The 18,969-nt window shown below is 32.2% G+C and overlaps 1 protein-coding gene across 1 annotated transcript in view; it reads right to left on the bottom strand.

The window, feature by feature from the left end:
• Positions 1–631: 631 nt before the first annotated feature.
• The window catches only part of LOC105147031 (uncharacterized), a 38,722-nt gene continuing 20,384 nt past the window's right edge, over positions 632–18,969 (bottom strand). The window contains exon 3 of the mRNA XM_011057755.2: positions 632–2,556. Within this exon, the coding sequence (XP_011056057.1) occupies positions 2,302–2,556 (255 nt within the window). The 3' untranslated portion in view covers positions 632–2,301. The remainder of the gene's footprint in view (positions 2,557–18,969) is intronic.

Genomic DNA, 18,969 nt, shown 5'->3' with positions numbered 1-18,969 from the left:
GTAAAATCTTGCGGGTCGCATAATAAATATTTAATTCGTTTATATAAAATAGAAAATATGATTTTATATTTTCAGTAATGAAGCAGGCAGGCCACAAAAATCTATAGGTGAGCTGCATGCGTGCCACAAGTTGCGCATTACTAATATAATAAACGTATTTTTATTCGTTTTAAATAAAAATATAGCGCAAATAAAATATCGATCACGAGATTTTATTTCGCGCTTACACGAATTATAAAATATATTACTATCACGCTCCGTTATTTACATGCAGTCTTTTTTTCGCATATATGTCGGTGTAAATAAGAGTATAAACATGAAAACTAATGCTACTTTTAAAATATCAAAATGTTAGATAGACTTGAATTAAAAAATGCGAACGAAAAAAAAAGAAAACGAAACAATATAATATGACACCCCATCGAAGATTTTACTTGAGGATAAAAGATGCCGAAACGCAAGCTCGTTTCTTTCTCCCTCATAATTATGTCCGTGTTTAAAATATGGCAATTATTATGGCGCGAACTTAATCATGGCACAAGTGCAGAATTCTTTGTACCGACCTCTAACATCAGGAAATGTGAAGCAAAGAGAATATTTTCTTTTCAAGTTCCTCGCTCTCGCGTAAAACTTTTTCTTTTCTTAGTCTATCGAATAACATAAAACGAGATTATTAAAAGTGCTCATATTATTGCGGGATAATAATTTTCTTGCCAATTGTATTGACTATTCATTTTTTCTGTTCTCACTTCCTATTCTGGCACTCATTATTTCTCGCACACTTGCATCCATCTATTACTATGCAATTTCGATAATACTTATTGAACGAATTAAGCGAGAGTATGATATTTACAGATTCGCGTCGGAAAAAAGAGAATGTGGACTCTTATAAAATTTTAACAATGTCTACTCGACATACAAAAGAGAGAAAATTACATGCTACAAATTGGGAATTTAAAGGCATACATCTGTTTTCTCATCCTAAATCTTTCTCATTTGTTATCGTTGAATATCATGTGTTGAATATCATATCAAATAATTTAAATCATATCTCGAGATAGTTACTAGATTTTATCATAATCCATCCCATTCTCACCCTTTTCTCTTTTTGCGAATTCAGTATTAAATATTCTGTTAAGAATAAAGGATTATTTAAACTGTTCGTGTCTTGTTGCGTAAGGTTAAAATAGAAACAAAATATTCGCCAGAAAAGATAGAAACTCAGTATGTTTCTAATATTTATGAAAAAATGATAAATAGAATCAAGCCATTAGACGAATGAGAATTCGTCTTGCTCGCGTCTTGACAGACATCGTGACGGAATTCGTGATCGTTCCGACGGTTACCGTGTTTTATGATTCCTGTGAGAGAAAGAGTGGTTTCTGCGGACAGGCCCCAGCCACAAGAAACGCACGCGGGCCCCTGGCCAACTCTCTCCCCGTTTTCATTAGGGAGCTAAGAGCGCCCGGTAAAAAGCGGAATATCCGGGCGACGCAAAGTGTTTCGCCGGTACCTTACGTGGTTTTACGATCGTTACCTTTATGGCTTCTCATTTCTCCCTTCCCTCCCATTTTCGCATTTTTTTCTTTTCTTTTAGTGTCCCAGGATACTCTCCCCCTTGACTCTCGTTCTCTCTCCTTCTTTCTCGCTCGTACTTTTGTCCGCTGCCGAGTTGCATCGCTCAGGGCGGAATTTACTCTGAGGATCGACGAGGAGGAGGACTGGAGAAGGATTCGATTACGTATCCGTCGATGTCGTTCGAGAGATTTAAGTTATACTTCAGTATCCAGCCCCTTCAACTAATGTCGACAGAACGGGGCGAATTAGAGTGTTCGTGGATTTTATGACATTTAAAAATTATTCACGAGCGGCATTTACGGCAGTTAAATACGCTTATACCACCTCGTAGGCTAATATCGTCTATACGAAAACACCCTTAAGGCGTTTTTCAAACTATACACTTTTAAGGCGTTTTTCAAACTATACACTCTTAAGGCGTTTTTCAAACTATAAAGATGTGTCGTATCGCTGCGATGTGCAATCAAATTCATTTCTATACGCAACAAGCACGTCGCATCCATTCCATTTAAATGTTCGCCATAAACTAGCCGGGAAAATTAATCACTAGAATATTAATTTATCTTTCAAATTAGACTATAAAATCGCTCTTGACGCTGTCGACGTTTATAATATACACATTTTATCTATAATGTACGTTTGCTTTTCCACTCGATAGAGTGCCGACGCAATTCTGTAACTAGACTAGTTCTTCTCTCCTCGACCAAAGGAAAAGGAATCGATTTACAATCGACGCAAATTCCGTTTGCTCTGTCTCGAGCCGGCGATCAGGCGTTTGTTGTTGCGTTTCGTCGGGGTGGCCAGTAAGGGCGTCTTACACGGACCAATGTGTGGTTTCGACGAGCATGAGATGCAAAACTCGATGGAACAACCCTGCCTCGAACAGGCACCCACGTTCTTCTCGCTATCCACATGACAAGGAAAGCTGCACCTCGGACATGGCAACAGATATTCACCACTAGCAAGCGTACGACTAGCCTAAAACAAAAAAGAAAGAGAAAGTTATTATTAATGTTGGAACAATGGAATGGATGATATAGATTCTTTTATTAAATTCATTACTTAATAATAAGTAAATGGAACGAATGTTTTTCTTGTGAATAAATGTCGCTTATTATATTCTTAAATGTTTTTTTATTAATTTTTAATTTCTCTACGTAAAGCTAATTTAAATTTTTACATAAAATTAAAAGTCTTAAAAACAACGATTCGATTTAAAATGATGTAAAAGCTATAATCTATTAGGATCCTTTGAAGATTTCCGACTAATCTTCTGTTAACGTTTATAGAAACATACTGACTTATATAATATAAGCTACGCTTACAAGTAATAAGATGCCTTCTCGCCTGTTGAGAAATAATTAATGAGATTAGTTGTGCCGATATATATATATATGTACCTGCTCGTGACTTAGATTGCGTTGACGCGAGATGAAGGTGACGCGACGCAGTCCTAATACACGGATTAAGAGAATTAAGTTACACACGTAACGTCTTTTGGAAAGAAATGAGACATAAAGATTGGAATACGATATAAGAATGAAAAACAAAAAAAAAATAAAACTTTGCAAAAAGAAGTTTATCTTTTAATTCCTCATTAAAATTTCCTCATTATCATGTGTTCTAACAACCATTAATATTTTGTAAATATTCTATAAATTTCAAGAATATATAAATGATTTTATTAGTATTAATACTGTATTTAAATTTAAAATAAATAAAAAAATGTTCTTCTATAAATATGAAGCAAAAAAGAAAAGTATACTCATCAAATTTATTTTAAAATTATCTTAAAAATTTAATATCATTTTACCAAAGGATTTATCAAAAAATACTGACTTTGATATACGTTTCATTCTCTTAAATTTTCATACCTTATTCTCTTAAAAGAATTGCAAAAAGAATTGCAAATTTTATTGTTATAATTTATTAGATTATTACTGAACGATATATACGCGTGATAAAACGCAGAGTGTACAAAGTATGATCGTTGTATAAAGTTGACGAAGCTGAGAGCACGAATTGTCCGGCGGCAGTCGATACTTTCTCAGAACTTTGATAAGAACTATCGCGTAACTTCCATAACGGAGAGTTGCATGAAAGTAGATGACGAAAGAAACGCGAGCATGCGTTTCTTGCTCCTCTCGACTCACTGAAGTGCGTTTCAGCTTGTAACTTTGATAGAAATAGAGATAGAAATAGTGGTAAGGATTAATAAGGAATATAAGATAAGAGAGAGAGAGAAAAAAAAGAGAGAGAGAGAAGCATTAATATAAATTTGTCATTCGATTTATGTATTTAATATCAAGTTCACTAGAATTCAATACTAAATGTAAACATTGTTATACAATTTATAAATTTTCATTGTGAAATAAAACAAGAACATTATCAAGAAGAGAAAAAGTATCATCATTCTCTATACATTTTTCTTATCCTGCAACCTTACGATAATCTTTTCATGCATCGTTAATAAATTGACGCATGACAAAATGCACATAAGACATACTTGAGATGAATATCGATTATAAATATTTGTCTATTATAAATAACATAAACGTGTTTTTTTTTAATAACTTATTAAAAAAACGAAAATGTTTTCTTCAAATGTTATGTTCAATATATATCAAAATATTAATCGAATATACATACATGTATAAGATATACATAAAAGATGGGAAGTTATTCTTTGCTCTTACTCTCGATCGCAACTGGAGAAATATGCAATACAAGATTAGGGCAACAATGTTGAGAAGTGTGTGTGCATATGAATGTGATGGAAGCAAATTTTTAACGACAAAAATAATTACAAAGGAAACGCAATTTTCCGTTTGTTTAATAAAATACTGTTTGTTATATAATTATACCATAACAATGGCTTCTTTCATATTTGTAGTAATTTGTATAATATAATATGTCTTTATATTAAAAAATAAATTATTTTATTTATTAGAGTAACGTACCTAATTAGTATTGATGTTTAAATTTAGCTATCTTGGACGTGATAAATTTTGTAATTTAATAGCATGTATGCATTAGGCAGTGTCTCGCGCCATGATGTTTCGCTTGTCTTAGCGCCGAGACACTACCGTGTCTCCAGACCTTAAAAAAATTAACTTGAAAAATAAAGGTTGTCAAAATAGCGTAAATATGTTAGTTATTGTGTGTGTTTGTGTGTGTGTGTGTGTTTTTTTAATAAAATAATTTTAATTAAAATAAAAAAATTTCTGATCCATTTCAAATAAATGAAATTACATTCAAAATATAAAAAATTTTTTTCCATCACTTTTCCTTCGTCATATCTAAATGCAGTCGGGTTGCTGAGAAGGTTGGGATCCTAAGCACACAATGTAAAAACTGGTCTGACACAAGCCCTAAACCATCTGGTTTTTCCGAGAATTATTACTAACACAACTACCTTTAGAAAAGCTACACACAGTGGCATCTTTTTAATATTAATGTAACCCCACCAATATTTTAAATTTCAGATGAATGGTCGACCAAATGTATAGAATGACAGGAAATTGATTGCAACATCCTGCCTTCAATAATGCACTTTTCTAATTTTTCATAATTCTATGAAACAGGTACACAAAGCAGAAATTTTTCGAAATCTCAATTTGTTTCTTTTGCATTAATATTTATATTTCATTAATTGTCTATTTTATTTTAGACTGATTTATTACGGCTACAAAAGATTGTAATTGTTAAAAATAATAATATAAAAAGTATAATTAATGTTATTTAACAATAAACGATCTTTCGCTTAAAAGCAAAACTAAAAAAATATGAGCAGAAGAAATGAACTTTTTTAAAACTGAATATTACTGATGGTTCCTCTTGCTTTGAGATATCAATATCATTCCTATAAGACGACATTCCTATAACGTACGATTTCCGAAGGGACTTCGTATGGCGAACATCCGATTGATGCAACAATGTGATATATTAAAAATATTTCTCTATCACGATTTATTTATCTCTTAATCACAACTGATATAATATATTTATTTTTTATAAGAAAACACATACTATGTTTAATTTTTAATATATAATTTAATTTAAAGAATATTTATAATAACTATAGGATAAATTTATTTTTAGTAAATTTATTTTTAAAGTATTGCCTTTCTCATATCTCCTGTTTTCCATTTAAATTTTATTTTATTACGAATTTAATGCAACTTTGTGTAAAGATTATTATTAAAAAGAGTATTTCTGTTCAATAGAAGACTATTATTCAGAAAATAATCAATCTTGTCAGATTGTCATGAAATATTATGTCGAGTATTCGTTATTTCGTCAAAGCCGCTTTTATTAATGGCTGTAAACCGATATCAGCATCATAGTTGCGTCCATAGCAATTTAATGAGAAAATGTAGAAACGGACTGAACGGCAGGGTCCCTAGTGGCCCGAACTGCCACAATGTAGTAGATGGCCTGAGCAACTTTGTATCTCCCGCATGTGAAGGGTTCACCGATCCTCATGAAGAAAACCACTTGTCTGTGTTCCATAACGACCATACACACACTACTATTCTTGTGGGTAGCGTTTACCCGGCACTTTGTAGCACGGAGAGAAAAATTCTCACGAATCGAAAGGGACGGTCCGACAAGATTTTAAAGCTGGATACACGAACATGTTCACTTCACAGAATTCATTTGTAACAAAGTAGTAATTTAACTTTAAAAATTCATATAAATTCGTGAAAATAATAAAAACAAAATTTTTATGTCAGCGATAAAGAAGATTTTTGAATTAATAAAATACATAATTAAATAAAATTTTATAACTTTAAAAAAAATAAGAAACAAAATTTTTTTATTTAGAAAGGAAATGTACTGAGAAAAAAAATAGTTGTGACAACTATAAAGTACAACTCTAAAATTTAAATACTCGTAACTAGTTTTAAAAAATAATAAAAACTAAAGTAGTATCGAATATTATAAAAATATAGTTTTCAGTATTATTTTAATTCTTATTACTTTGTAAAACTAGTTGCAGGTACTTAATTATTAGAGTTATTAATTTAATAGTTGTCAAAACTATATTTTTCTCTGAGTGTAGAATATCACCGTATTATCTGTGAATGTGTCGTTGCAAGAAAGTGTCGCGCGTGTGTTGTATATATCATAACAAAGCAGTCTTTGATATTTTGTCTCTTTCCCTTTGCTACCCGGCAACCGGATATAGAGGCGTATCCGAAAATGAATTGATAATAGTTGTTGAATGTTGATCTCTCTTTTGGTTGAAAATTTCGAGGAAGCTATGAGCGACTTATATATGTAAAAAAAGAAATTATAAAGCAATAATTTATAATTACACAGTAAAGAATTTTTAAAAGTTATCACCACTAACTGCTTTTCATTTTTTAGCTTTTCTCATTCAATTCACTATCCAGTAATATTTATTCGTTCGACAAATCATTTTTTATGAAAATAATATGATCGAAAGATCACAAAATTCATAAAAATTGGATGATAAAATACTGCTGCTATATGTAAATCTTTTTTATAAAGTAATTTTTTATAAATTCGGATAAGTAAAAAAATAATTAAAATATGATTTATTTGAGCCAAGCTCAAAGTTTGCAAATAATATTTTGGGAATCGATGATTATGATGCTAATATAATGATTTCTGTTCAACGAAATAGAGATGTCAAATTAAATAAATTATTATTAATCGATCAATTTTAGATTAAATACAAGACCAGTGTTAAAACCAGAAACTCCATTTAAATCTCTAAAGAATTAATTTACGTGAGAATAATGGTATGAAGATGTTTTTAGAAAATGGCAAGAATCACTAATATTAATGTTAATTAAATAATCGATTTCAAAACTGATAAGTAACAATAGCTCTATAAGATAAATCGGCATCGCGACATTCTGTAGAAGTTTATCGAATTAATATGTTTCGCAGAAACATTCTGTGGTCAACGCCGAGACTTTTAGCAACTGGGGCCGATTATGATGCTAATTTCTTTGATCGAGCGATCACGCGGATTTTTGCAGCCGAACATTTTGACAAATTCGGACCATTTATCCACGTCCCTTCGTCCATCGGATCGAATTAAGGTGTGTCCGTAATTTGATATCTTCATTAAGCATACTGCGTATTGAATTACGGACTCCGATTCCGCCGAATTATCTTTCGGCCGACTAGATCTTTTCAAAATACATTCCAGTTTCCCCGTTTACACTCGATTAAATTTAAACTTCTGCTCTCGAGCTTTTTTTCCTTCCCTTTCCAAAAATTTTAATAGATTTCGACATAAACTTACGTTACTTACGTTAGGTTTCGTAATAAAGTTTGTCAATATAAAAAAACATTATCGTCGCTAATCGTTGCTATAGTTTTTAACAAGAAGAGAACAATGATAAAAATATTAAATGAAAGTATTATGTAATGTTACACATAAAAATTTATTAGTAATTCGTAATAGTTCATAGAAATGCACATTAAAAGATATAATATAACAATTAAAAGATATAATAATAAAACAATTATTATATATAATTGGCGATTTATCGCCAATGAAATTGAAATAAATATGTTGTCACAATGATGCGATAGTTACTGTGTCCGAAATTCTCGACGAACCACAATTGATTATGAATAACAAATCGATAATTGAGAAATTCCTGAAGTATTATAACGAAATGGCTATAACCGATAACAAACATAATCTCGTGATATATTATATCGATACATATGATTATACCGATCATAAACTGCATGGTGCAATGGTATTAATCGAAGAACATAAGCGTTATTGGTAATGCATATAATTATTTTCATATAATTATTTTTCTTATATTAATATTATAAAATGTGCTAACTTCACATTTTCCCCAATTTGGGATTTGTGAAGTCAGCATGACATTCTACAGTTATACAAAAAAAAAATTTCCATATAGTAGCACTTTTCTCTATAGTTCTACAGTTCCTTATGAAAATGAAAAAAAGTTTCGCATTATCTATTTTACAACTGTAAAATAGATTCTAAAGGAACTCGAAATTTGTTCTCAAGAGTAATTCTTTTCGTTGTCATCGAAATCGTACATTTGAAGAAGAAACGCGCTGGATCACGTTACAAGACGCTACTTCGGGTTTTCGTATGGTAATCTCGATTCAGTCAAATATTAGATCATGTTCTTTCATTTAGACAAGAAATCAAATTGACAAGATTGTCTGTTCGTAATTATATTCATTAATATGCCTTTAAAATTTTTTAATGCAAAATCTCTCATATCATAAAAATTATAAAGTAATTTAATTCCAAATCCAATTAATCTTCTATGATTTTATTTGCTATCTTTCTTTCTTTATGAATATTATATCAAATTGTTATATGCATTCTATATAGAAAAACTTTTATAAAATTCAATAAATCATGCATCAATTAATTTAACTGATCTATAATACTACATTGTTCCACGTAATAAAAATGGACGATTCAAACATCTCGTAACAAAATTAGCCTTTCTCAGATTTGATCGAACATTGTAAAATATGATTTAATTAAAAATTATTCTTTTCGCGGATTCTTTTTATTTTTTTATAAACCTGTTTTCATGCCTGCCACGTAAATTCATTGGGAAAAGCCGCAAGCTGAATCATTTTCACGGACTAGACATATAGACCGATTTCTCAATGTCTTTAAACACCTCACTGAGAAGACGGCCTTTCGAGGTCACTTTCAATCTGAATTTATGACGTAATAGAGTAATTGGGCAATCACAAAGGCGGCATGTCACAAGGTCGGAAATACCTGTGTCACACTACGCTTTATTGGCAATTTTTGCGCCCAATGGTGCGTAACGAGATTTGCTTTATCAAGTAATGGCTATCGAAACGAAGAGATGCGTGCGACTCGACGAGACGAGAATGTGAGCTCGCTCGCGAGAAGAAAAGAAGCTAGGCTACGAGACCTTATACGATGAGAAGAGAATACGTGAATGTATTCGCGGGTAAAAAAGAGTTTAACGTTTCTCTTACAGGATTTAACGTTTCTCTTAAAGGGTATCCCCTTTAACGTATGTATCTCCTTTTACGTCCAATGATCCTCGTGTATGAAGTTGGCATTTCATCTTTTTGCACTCAAATTTTCAAATGTTATTCCAAATTAAAAGAACCATGAAGTTAGCACATTATATTATAATAACATTTACAAAATGACAGTTCCAGTAGCACTTTTCATAGTTCTACAGTTTTTTATCAAAATAAAGATGCGTTTTTTATACTAAAAAACCAAAATTAACACACCATATTTTCAATTTTAGATTTATAATATAAAAAATGCGGAAATACTTTTTATTTTTATAAGGAACTGTAAAACAATGAAAAAAATGTTACTGAAACTGTCATTATTTTTTTAATAACAGAATGTCGTTAATAACTAACTTCACAGTTCCTCCAAATTTGGAATCTGTGAAGTTAGCATGACATTCTATTTTATTAATATATAAAGATATACTTTGTCTTAGAAAATATCTAATGTAATCACATAATTTAATAATTTTAATATGCAATTTTCTTATAACTAATAAATTTTTGCAGTCGCAAAATTTGCTGTCGCTATATTTAAAATCGAAATAAAATCGTTCCTTTCCCATATATATCTCCCATATATTGCTACGTATCCTTCGTATACAAGGCCGTAATAAATATGTAGAAAGATATTTTACTTCGACGTACTTCGACGAAGGGCCGAAGCGAGACTTCTCGATGGAGGTTCAATTCGGAGAGACGTCGGGCGGACACAGCATCACTCTTCGTGAAACTTCGCGCATATCCGCACACATATGCAGGCAGCACTCTTGAGAGCGCTGTCGTATGTACACACACGAATGCATGCTGCGTGTATACACATCGGAGCGGGGTCGTTCGATTTTGAAGTGGGCCAGAGGCCCGCCGGCAACGCGCGTCGGATGTATCATTATCTCGGCCTCACTCTGTTGCTATGCAATTAGAGTCCGTTAATCGGGATCCCCACCTCACTCGAAACAGAGAGCGCGCCTTTCGTGACGCCAATCCGCAAAAGGGAGGGAGAAGTATCCGCAAACTACAGAGGAAAGTTGCCAGAGGAAGAAAGAGAAGACCAGCGCGGGACGACTGAAGGCAAGAATGAAGCGAGAAAAGAAGACGAAGAACATAAAGAAAAATAGAGACAGGCACTATGGTGCTAAACAAGGTTAACAGGATAAAGAGAGAAAAGGAGAGGTAACTCTAAAGAGAGAGGACTCAAGAGGAAATCCACAGCCAGTTCGCAGACGAAGATGGCAATAACAACAATAACAACGGCAGCACGTGGACGTTGGAAGGTCCATCTCAAACGTTCTCCACAGACTCCGAACTCTCTTTCTCTTTTCCCATTTCTCTCTTTCCTCTCTTTCGTCCCTGTTTCCTGGCACTTATTTTCACGATTCTTTTATTATGTTCGTTGCTCTCTCGCCCGTTGCGAAACTCCATTTTTCGCACGCCGGAACTTCGTTTCGGCACACGAATTCCTTGATCTGACGAGATGCTTTTTACAACGCTTGAGATTTCGGGCAATCAAAATTAACGTCTCTACGCATTTTTTGCTATAATCAACGCCAGAGCGACATCAGCTATCGGAATTATTCCAACAGTCTGAAAAGATTTTTACATGTAGAAATTTACGTGTAGAAATTTTATAATTCTTAAATAATTAATTCAAATTGTTTATATTTAAATATGTACCTTTCACTTTAAAGATCTAAACAAAAGTTTATGCACTGTACATTGTTACATGCAATAAAATACATATAAGAATAGACCGAGAATTCGAAATCATTGATTTTTTACAAACGATGTTTCCATCTTAATAATTATGATTTAGCAGCATTGATTTCTGGAGTAATTTTTTAATTCTGGTACATATATCTCCATGGATGAAAAAGACGAGATTGTGCCGGACAGGCTTCCTTCGCATTCATTAAGATCTTGCCCGACCTTGGGGGGATGTTGCGCACGCAGCATCCAACTTGCGCGGGAGATGCGTTGTCGCGGCCGTCGACCACGAGGCACTCTCGTTCATTTAATGTGGTCTTTCGATGTTTTTCTTTGTCTCTCGATCATCTGACATTCTTATTATAATTTGCCTTCAAACTGTGATTATCTTTTATGGATAAGACTACGCTTAACATTTTATTTCTCGAAAGAATTTTGAATTTATCGATATTTGCGTTAATGTATCATATACTTTCTCTATTTATATATATATACAATATGTATATAATATTTATTTATATTTTCTTAGCTTTACAGATATAAAAATATGACCTTTCAGATTAAAACTGCTATTAAAGATATCCCCAAAATTACAAACGGCGGAAAAAGAATAATTCATAAACGACATTATATATTCCTTTCTTATTTTCATTATTATTTAACATTTTTCATGTTGCTCAGATAGAATTATTTATCCTGTTTTCCAAATATAGTTATAGATTATTTACTCTGTTGAACGTTCAAATAAATATTTATTTAGTGAGTTTTTATAAATTTCATTTACGTCATTGACTGATGCATTATTTTAATTATTATTTTAAACTGACGTTAATGATTTCGCAAAGTAATGATGATCAATTTATTTTAAGCGGTTTCGTAATAAATTGAGGATTAACTAACCTGTACATTACTTAAATCATGACTACATAACTAATCTGGGAATTTCTTACCGCGTCATTTTTCTTAGAAATGATTGGTCTTAACTAAAGATCTAGGCTCTACATTTCACAAGACACGTTCTTATATTATTTTCGGATAATCGATTCTCATATTATTCCCTCCAAATATATTAAAACTTTGTTAAACGAACTTGTACTAATTAAGTAACGCGCACGTAAAAAATATATTTCAAGACTCTTATTGTCGCGATGCAACTCGCGAAATGTCCTTTGACGCCGTGAGATGCAAATTCTAATTATGATATTTCACACTTTAAAAGTTTGCTAACTACGCGTCTGTTTGACATTTAAAGCACTCTCCAGACGCATACAAATTTTCAATTTCGTTAAAAGCAATAATCGACAGTCTTAAAAGTTTTTCTTTTCATAATTTCAACTATAAAAAACAATTATTCATTTACTTTATAAATAATATTTACAAATTTTTATTTACAGAAACAAAAGTTACAGTTGCTAAATTTATCTTATTAAAAAAAGATATTACATATCAAAATCAAGAGTGTAAAATTGCATTAATATTATATTTAAGAAATACAAAGCGATTAAAGAATTTCTCATTATTCTCTCAACAAGCAGGATATATATAAAAGAGGCTTCCATTAAAATTTCTATTATCATTCATTATAGTTTTATCTCAATTCTTCATTTATCTTCGTTAAACGCGAAATTTGTTCGTCCTCCCACCATCGATAACAGATTTCGTGTCAGTACCGTTCAGGATTCAGGATATCTCGCCGATGACGCGTCCAAGGACGCGCGTTTCGTCCTGCGTAAAATGCGCAGCAGCTTTCTTGCCCCCTGCTCTCTCCGCGTCTTTCTTCATTCCGCCGCGCTAATCAGACCTCCCTCTCCGCCACCGTCATAAAAATTTCGCGGCCCTGGGCCACGCGTGCCTCTATTACACATACATTATTCAACGCAATCGTCCAAAAACTCTCGTTGCGAATTCAGCACGATGCACCGTAACCGGGTAGCAACAGGGACCCGGCAACAGGACCTGTCTCCGTTCTGTTCTCCCCCACTTCCAGCATCTGCGGCCACCACGTCCTCTGCAGCCGCGACCGTCTCTCTTTTTCCTCTCCTCTCCGCGATCGTCGCTTTCTCGTTAACAACGTCGGCTGTTCGCCTTTGGTCCGGCGCAGTCTCCCGCTTTTTCGGCGTGTTTCGACAGCGAAACGTCGCGTTTCCAATGGCGGAATTCGCTAATTGGAAATTCAGAAACGTAGTCTCAAAGACGTGGTTTTCATAAAATCAATTTTTGACAAGTACGAAAGAGACAGAAAGAAACGAAAAAGAATTAACATAAATTTCTCTCGAGCACAAATAATATTCTATACTGAATTTTAAATTAATTAAATGTAAATACAGGATTTATGATGCTTAATACATCCTGGTATTTACATTTAATAAATTTATTAGAAAAAAATATAACGCTTCAATATTGTACGGCGCGATAGGGCCGTATCAAATTAAAAATAACAGCATGTGTACAATAAGAAAGACCGGATATTAGATACGAATTATTCAAAGAAGGGAGACTAACACAAACGTACAATATCCGCCGACTGGTCTATTTGCTTATTATTTGTATTCCTATGCGTTTGTGGTGCTACGTGCCTGAAAGTATTGGAAGCACGTATGGGCGCGTGAAGACGATGACCTCTGTAAAACAAATCGATGATAATAGGGCCAGCCGACTAAGGCGTGTGCGAACCGAGTGGGCCAATTTAAATATTAATCGGCTCGCGCGCGAAATTGATATTGCGACAGGAGGAAGGCGTTACCCCGCGAGACTGTTGTACGAAATCGATCTTCTGTGCTCCGTTGCAGAAGAATAATGCGGCTGCATATCTGTCTTGCCTTGGTGGTCCATTACAGCGCCCACGCACTTCCGTGAGCGCGAACGCGTGAGAATACGTCCGTGAAGCCCAACACACATTTTATTAGCTCACGTAAATAATTGCATTATGACAGTTAATTACGAAGCTGAGTGGAGTTTATTCACTTCAATATGTATATTTTATGTAAATGATTGTTATGAGAACAAAAAAAAATTATTAGTAATAAAAATAATTTAACAATTCGTTCGATTAGAAATTCACGAATACAGATAAATTATAAAATTGAGATTATTATTTATTACGTAAATTCTGGACATTTTTTTATAAGATCACTTATTTGTGTCGAGCAATTTTCTATGAGCCCTCTATTCCGTTTTAATTCTATTCTTTTATCGAGAATCATTAAATCAATGTCACAAGATCACCGTACTTATCTTGGATACAATTAGTGATACGTTGGACGAGCGTCTCTTCGGGGTAGGTAGCGAAAGGGTGGCCCCTTAGAGGTACGCGATCAGGTACGACCGGGATCAAAGGTCAATGCTAACGACGGCTCGATAATGAGACATAGATAAACGTAAGATGGGTGTTCTACGGGATCAGCATAGAATTTCGACTTCATCTTTCTTTACAAGAAATCATTAGCACGATCTAAATTCAACCGATTATTAATAAGCAAAAAAAAATAAATTTTCTTCTTAATTTCTTTTTTACTTAACCTAAGAATTATCTAATGAGTCATAAAATAATGATATATAATTAGAATTATAAATCAATTTTTCTCGCCCAATAAAAATTTCCAAATCATGAACAGAAATGCGTTTTCAAAAAATTTAACGTTCTCTTCCAATATGTGCATATTTTATATATTTTATATATTCATATGTATCCATAAAAAATAAAGTTTAAAATTCTTCGTGTGCTATTTCATTTCATTTCGCAATATTATTTGTGTTAATTGATGAAAAGTCTTTCTCGTCTTAGAAAAAATGTTTCCTTGCCTTCTACTACTTTTGACTGGGATAATTTTGATAGTATAGATAAACTAAGAAAACTCTCAATCTCTTGAGACATGCTTGCTGCGTAAGGCGATGACGCCTACGGGAATCTGTTGACCGACTTATTGAACGCATTCAGGAGGTTAGATGTTTCATTCAGTAATGCTGAAAGTGACTTCATGAATGAACGAAGCAACCGGACGTTGTCGAAGGACGTCACTCAGGTAAAGGTTATCGAGAGCGTTGGACGCGATTACGAGCTCAAACGCCAGTTTTATTTCGCAACAAAGCGCCGGCTCCTAACATTACTTATGGCTTACGTGCGATGTGAGCAATGTACTTATCTAACAGTTTCCAATTACGACTATTAACGCCCTGATACGTAACGCTGTATGTCTTTACAAATCGATAGTACCCGCTTACGAAAGTGTTAAGTGAACGAATAATTTCTAAAATCGTTACCGGAGAATTATTTATTAACTTTAAAGTTAATAAAGTTAGTAAAGTTTTTATTTATCAACTTCAAAATTTTTCTGCCTCTCATGTGTCTAAAATTTAAGTAATAAAAATATTTAGATTCCCAATAACTTATTTATTAAATATTATTTTTACTTAATACTAATTATTCATGTATGTGTCGTATTAACACCACATGTATGTAATTATCAAAATAATGCAAGCGTAAAAATCATATGCGAGACAAAAATCAAAAAGACATATGTATATTAATACATATGTATATTATACTGTACTCTAAAAAGTATTCTTGTAATAATTGTTTCACATCTCAATTGCTTGTAAAAAGTATGTTCCTCCCCTGAACAATAAACCTTTTCTTCTGCTGTTTCTCTCGCAAATTGTTTTATTTACGCATCATTGACCAATTATATACGTTACATGAGCCTTTGATTATTCGCAGATTATGCAGTATGAATGTAGCATCCGGTGGATTCCAATTACATCTAACGGGAGCGCGAGTATATACTTGCGTGTATATTCTGACGAGCATTCCGCGCAAGGCCGTTCATCGCCCAGTAAAACCGCTAAAATGCCGTCTTCTATGTCGCGATTCTATTGGCTTATATAATCCGTATCAGATGTCATTATCTAAATAACTCTTCCTTAAGAATATTATCATCCAATCCGGTTTTGCGTCGTGCATGAATGCATATTATGATACGTGCAATATTTTACAATAAAATGATTCAAACTGTATTCAGTGAGAGTTATTACAAATCAAATTCGATTGAGTGATCTCACGTGTCTCGGAGAAATTATGCTACATAATACACAGAGATGAAATTTAAGAAAATGGTAACCAGGAAAATATGCGTAAATTTATAAAGCTAAGAGATTAATTACAAAATTTGTAACAAATTCTATAAAAAGAAGATAAAATTTTATGTTTTTGTTAAAAAATTTAAGATTTCTAAACAAAATTTAAAAAATTGTATTAGCAATTTATGCTGTTTTTATTTACAGCTCTTTAAATTTAAGTAATCTGCAAGTATCTATTTTACTATACATATTTTTTAACATCGCAAAAGGATTCTAAAGTTATAATGATTAACATTTTTGATTTGCTATCTACCGTTATGCTCATTTTTTTAATAATTATTTCTTAATTGTTACATTTTTCTCCTTTATTTTAAAGCAAATTCTGAATTACATTTCATCTATATTTTTTTACATTGCATTTTATATTCTTAACTTCCAAATTTAAATAATTAAAACATAAAAGACACAGGTTCAGTTATATTTATGATATATTATGAAAATGCATTTCCACAAAATAATAAATTCATATCTCCTTTGAAATAAATACATATGTTACCGTCGCGATGGAAAATGAACGCGTTTCAATCCTCATTAGTACACAGAGTATCCCTCTTGTAGCAACAAGAATGAACAATTCCTCTATTCATACGTATTCATACGTGACCATTATCTACGAATTGCGTCCCGCGATGGATTGCCGGACGGCAAAGCGCGCTTCGTAATTCTTTTATGACGATTCGTGAAGCGAATATACAAGTGAATTTAGTCGACCGATACGAGATTCGAGCGTATTGTGACGCTCATCAACGCGTCCAATTAATCGCGCGGTCGGCAAATCTATAAAACGATTAAGGTAATTACAAGTGGATGTAAAACCGACGAGAGTCTAAATGTCAACTGGTATAGAAACTAATCGTTCTCAATTGTATGTAATAAAATATCGTTAAACTGACTGACGTGCACATATATAACATAAGAAATGAAATGTCCTTTGCGCGCGATAATTTCGATCGTCGCTTTAGTGATACCAATTAAGCAATATAAATAATTTTAGCTTTTATTTATAAGAGATTTTTATTATAAAATCTTTATAATAAATTAATAATTATTTCTTCTTTGTTGAAAAAAAGATTTATTATAAAAAAAGCTCTTTCTAAAAAATCTGAGTATTATATTAAATAAACAATAAATACATCTATATTAAATGAATTTAAGAAAACGAATGTGCGTAAGAAATTCCAACAAGTTATATTTCAACAGAGCTAAAAAATGAAAAGCTCCATGCTGCGAGAGCACATTTCCTATCTTTTGCGACCCCACGTATTATCTAGATCGTGTTAAACGGAGGGCGTAGATGAGGGAGATTTGGAATTCGAGGGAAACGAAACAGAAAAGAGTATTTCACGAAGAGACACTTGATTTAGAAGTCTGTACGAAGAAGGAAGAGACGTTCGATGAAAGACGCGAATCTTTATTACAACTATTACGCACTGATGATAATAAAAGCGATAATAAAATAAAATTACAAATCTCTATATATATATCATATCATATTATAATTATAATTTAAAAAAAAAACACAAAATAAAATAATAAAATCATATCTTATGTCGGCTTTTAACATTATTATTTATTGATTTACTTCGTCAGAGTCTGCAGTTTCTTTATATGATTTTAATAAAATAAAATAAACATACATTGAAAAAAAAATGAATTCTCATAATTAAAATAAGCTAAAGTAAAATAAATATAAGAGAAATAATCGTGTGTATGTGTTAATAATAATTTACAAAATTGAGGAAAATATGAATTAGATTAGATAAAAATAAAATCTATTATTAGTTTTAAAGACTTGCGGTAGGTTAGAGATTTATCAGATGCTATTCAAAAATAAATGCTTCATTCTAATGTGTACAATTTTAATGTGTTGCTAAAAGAACCGCGTGCCTGCTCACACTGTTATGTGCAAATAAATAACACGTTGGAATGTCCTTTGACCGTGACACAGTATAGCAAAATTTTAAATCTTAAACATATTGGTTCTACTTGTTGGTTCAGAATTTTTTTATAATAGACACTCCCACGAGCTTTCACTTTCGGATAGTCACATATCGTTTTTCGATACGTCGAAATTTATATAACAAATTAAAAAATGTAAATGCAATCGCAATGTTAAAAATACTTTCATAAAATAAAAAAATGATAAAAACATCTCAAGATAAAAAGAATTTAACATATATTTAACATATATTTAAACATATAAATTTACTAATTATTAATAAAATGTTGATGTTTCACTTATAATATATCAATGCAAAAACATTTAATCATAAAAAAATCATAAATAATTAATCGCAAAAAAGAATCATTCTCAACATTATTTTTTTAATAAAAATATTAAAAAATAAAATTTGACTGATGCAATAATTGGATATCTTGTAGAAATACGACAGAAATTTGAAAAAATAAAGAAAAAAAAAGGGAAAGATAGAAATTAAGCGCGAAACTTTGGAGACCTTGTAAATCTTAACTGAAAGATTCAGGTTGTACCTCTCTCTT

The sequence above is a fragment of the Acromyrmex echinatior genome, chromosome 15 (genome assembly GCF_024713525.1).
Source record: "Acromyrmex echinatior isolate Ae372 chromosome 15, ASM2471352v2, whole genome shotgun sequence".
Lineage (NCBI taxonomy): Eukaryota > Metazoa > Arthropoda > Insecta > Hymenoptera > Formicidae > Acromyrmex > Acromyrmex echinatior.
This window is presented reverse-complemented; position numbering and strand designations above follow the sequence as displayed.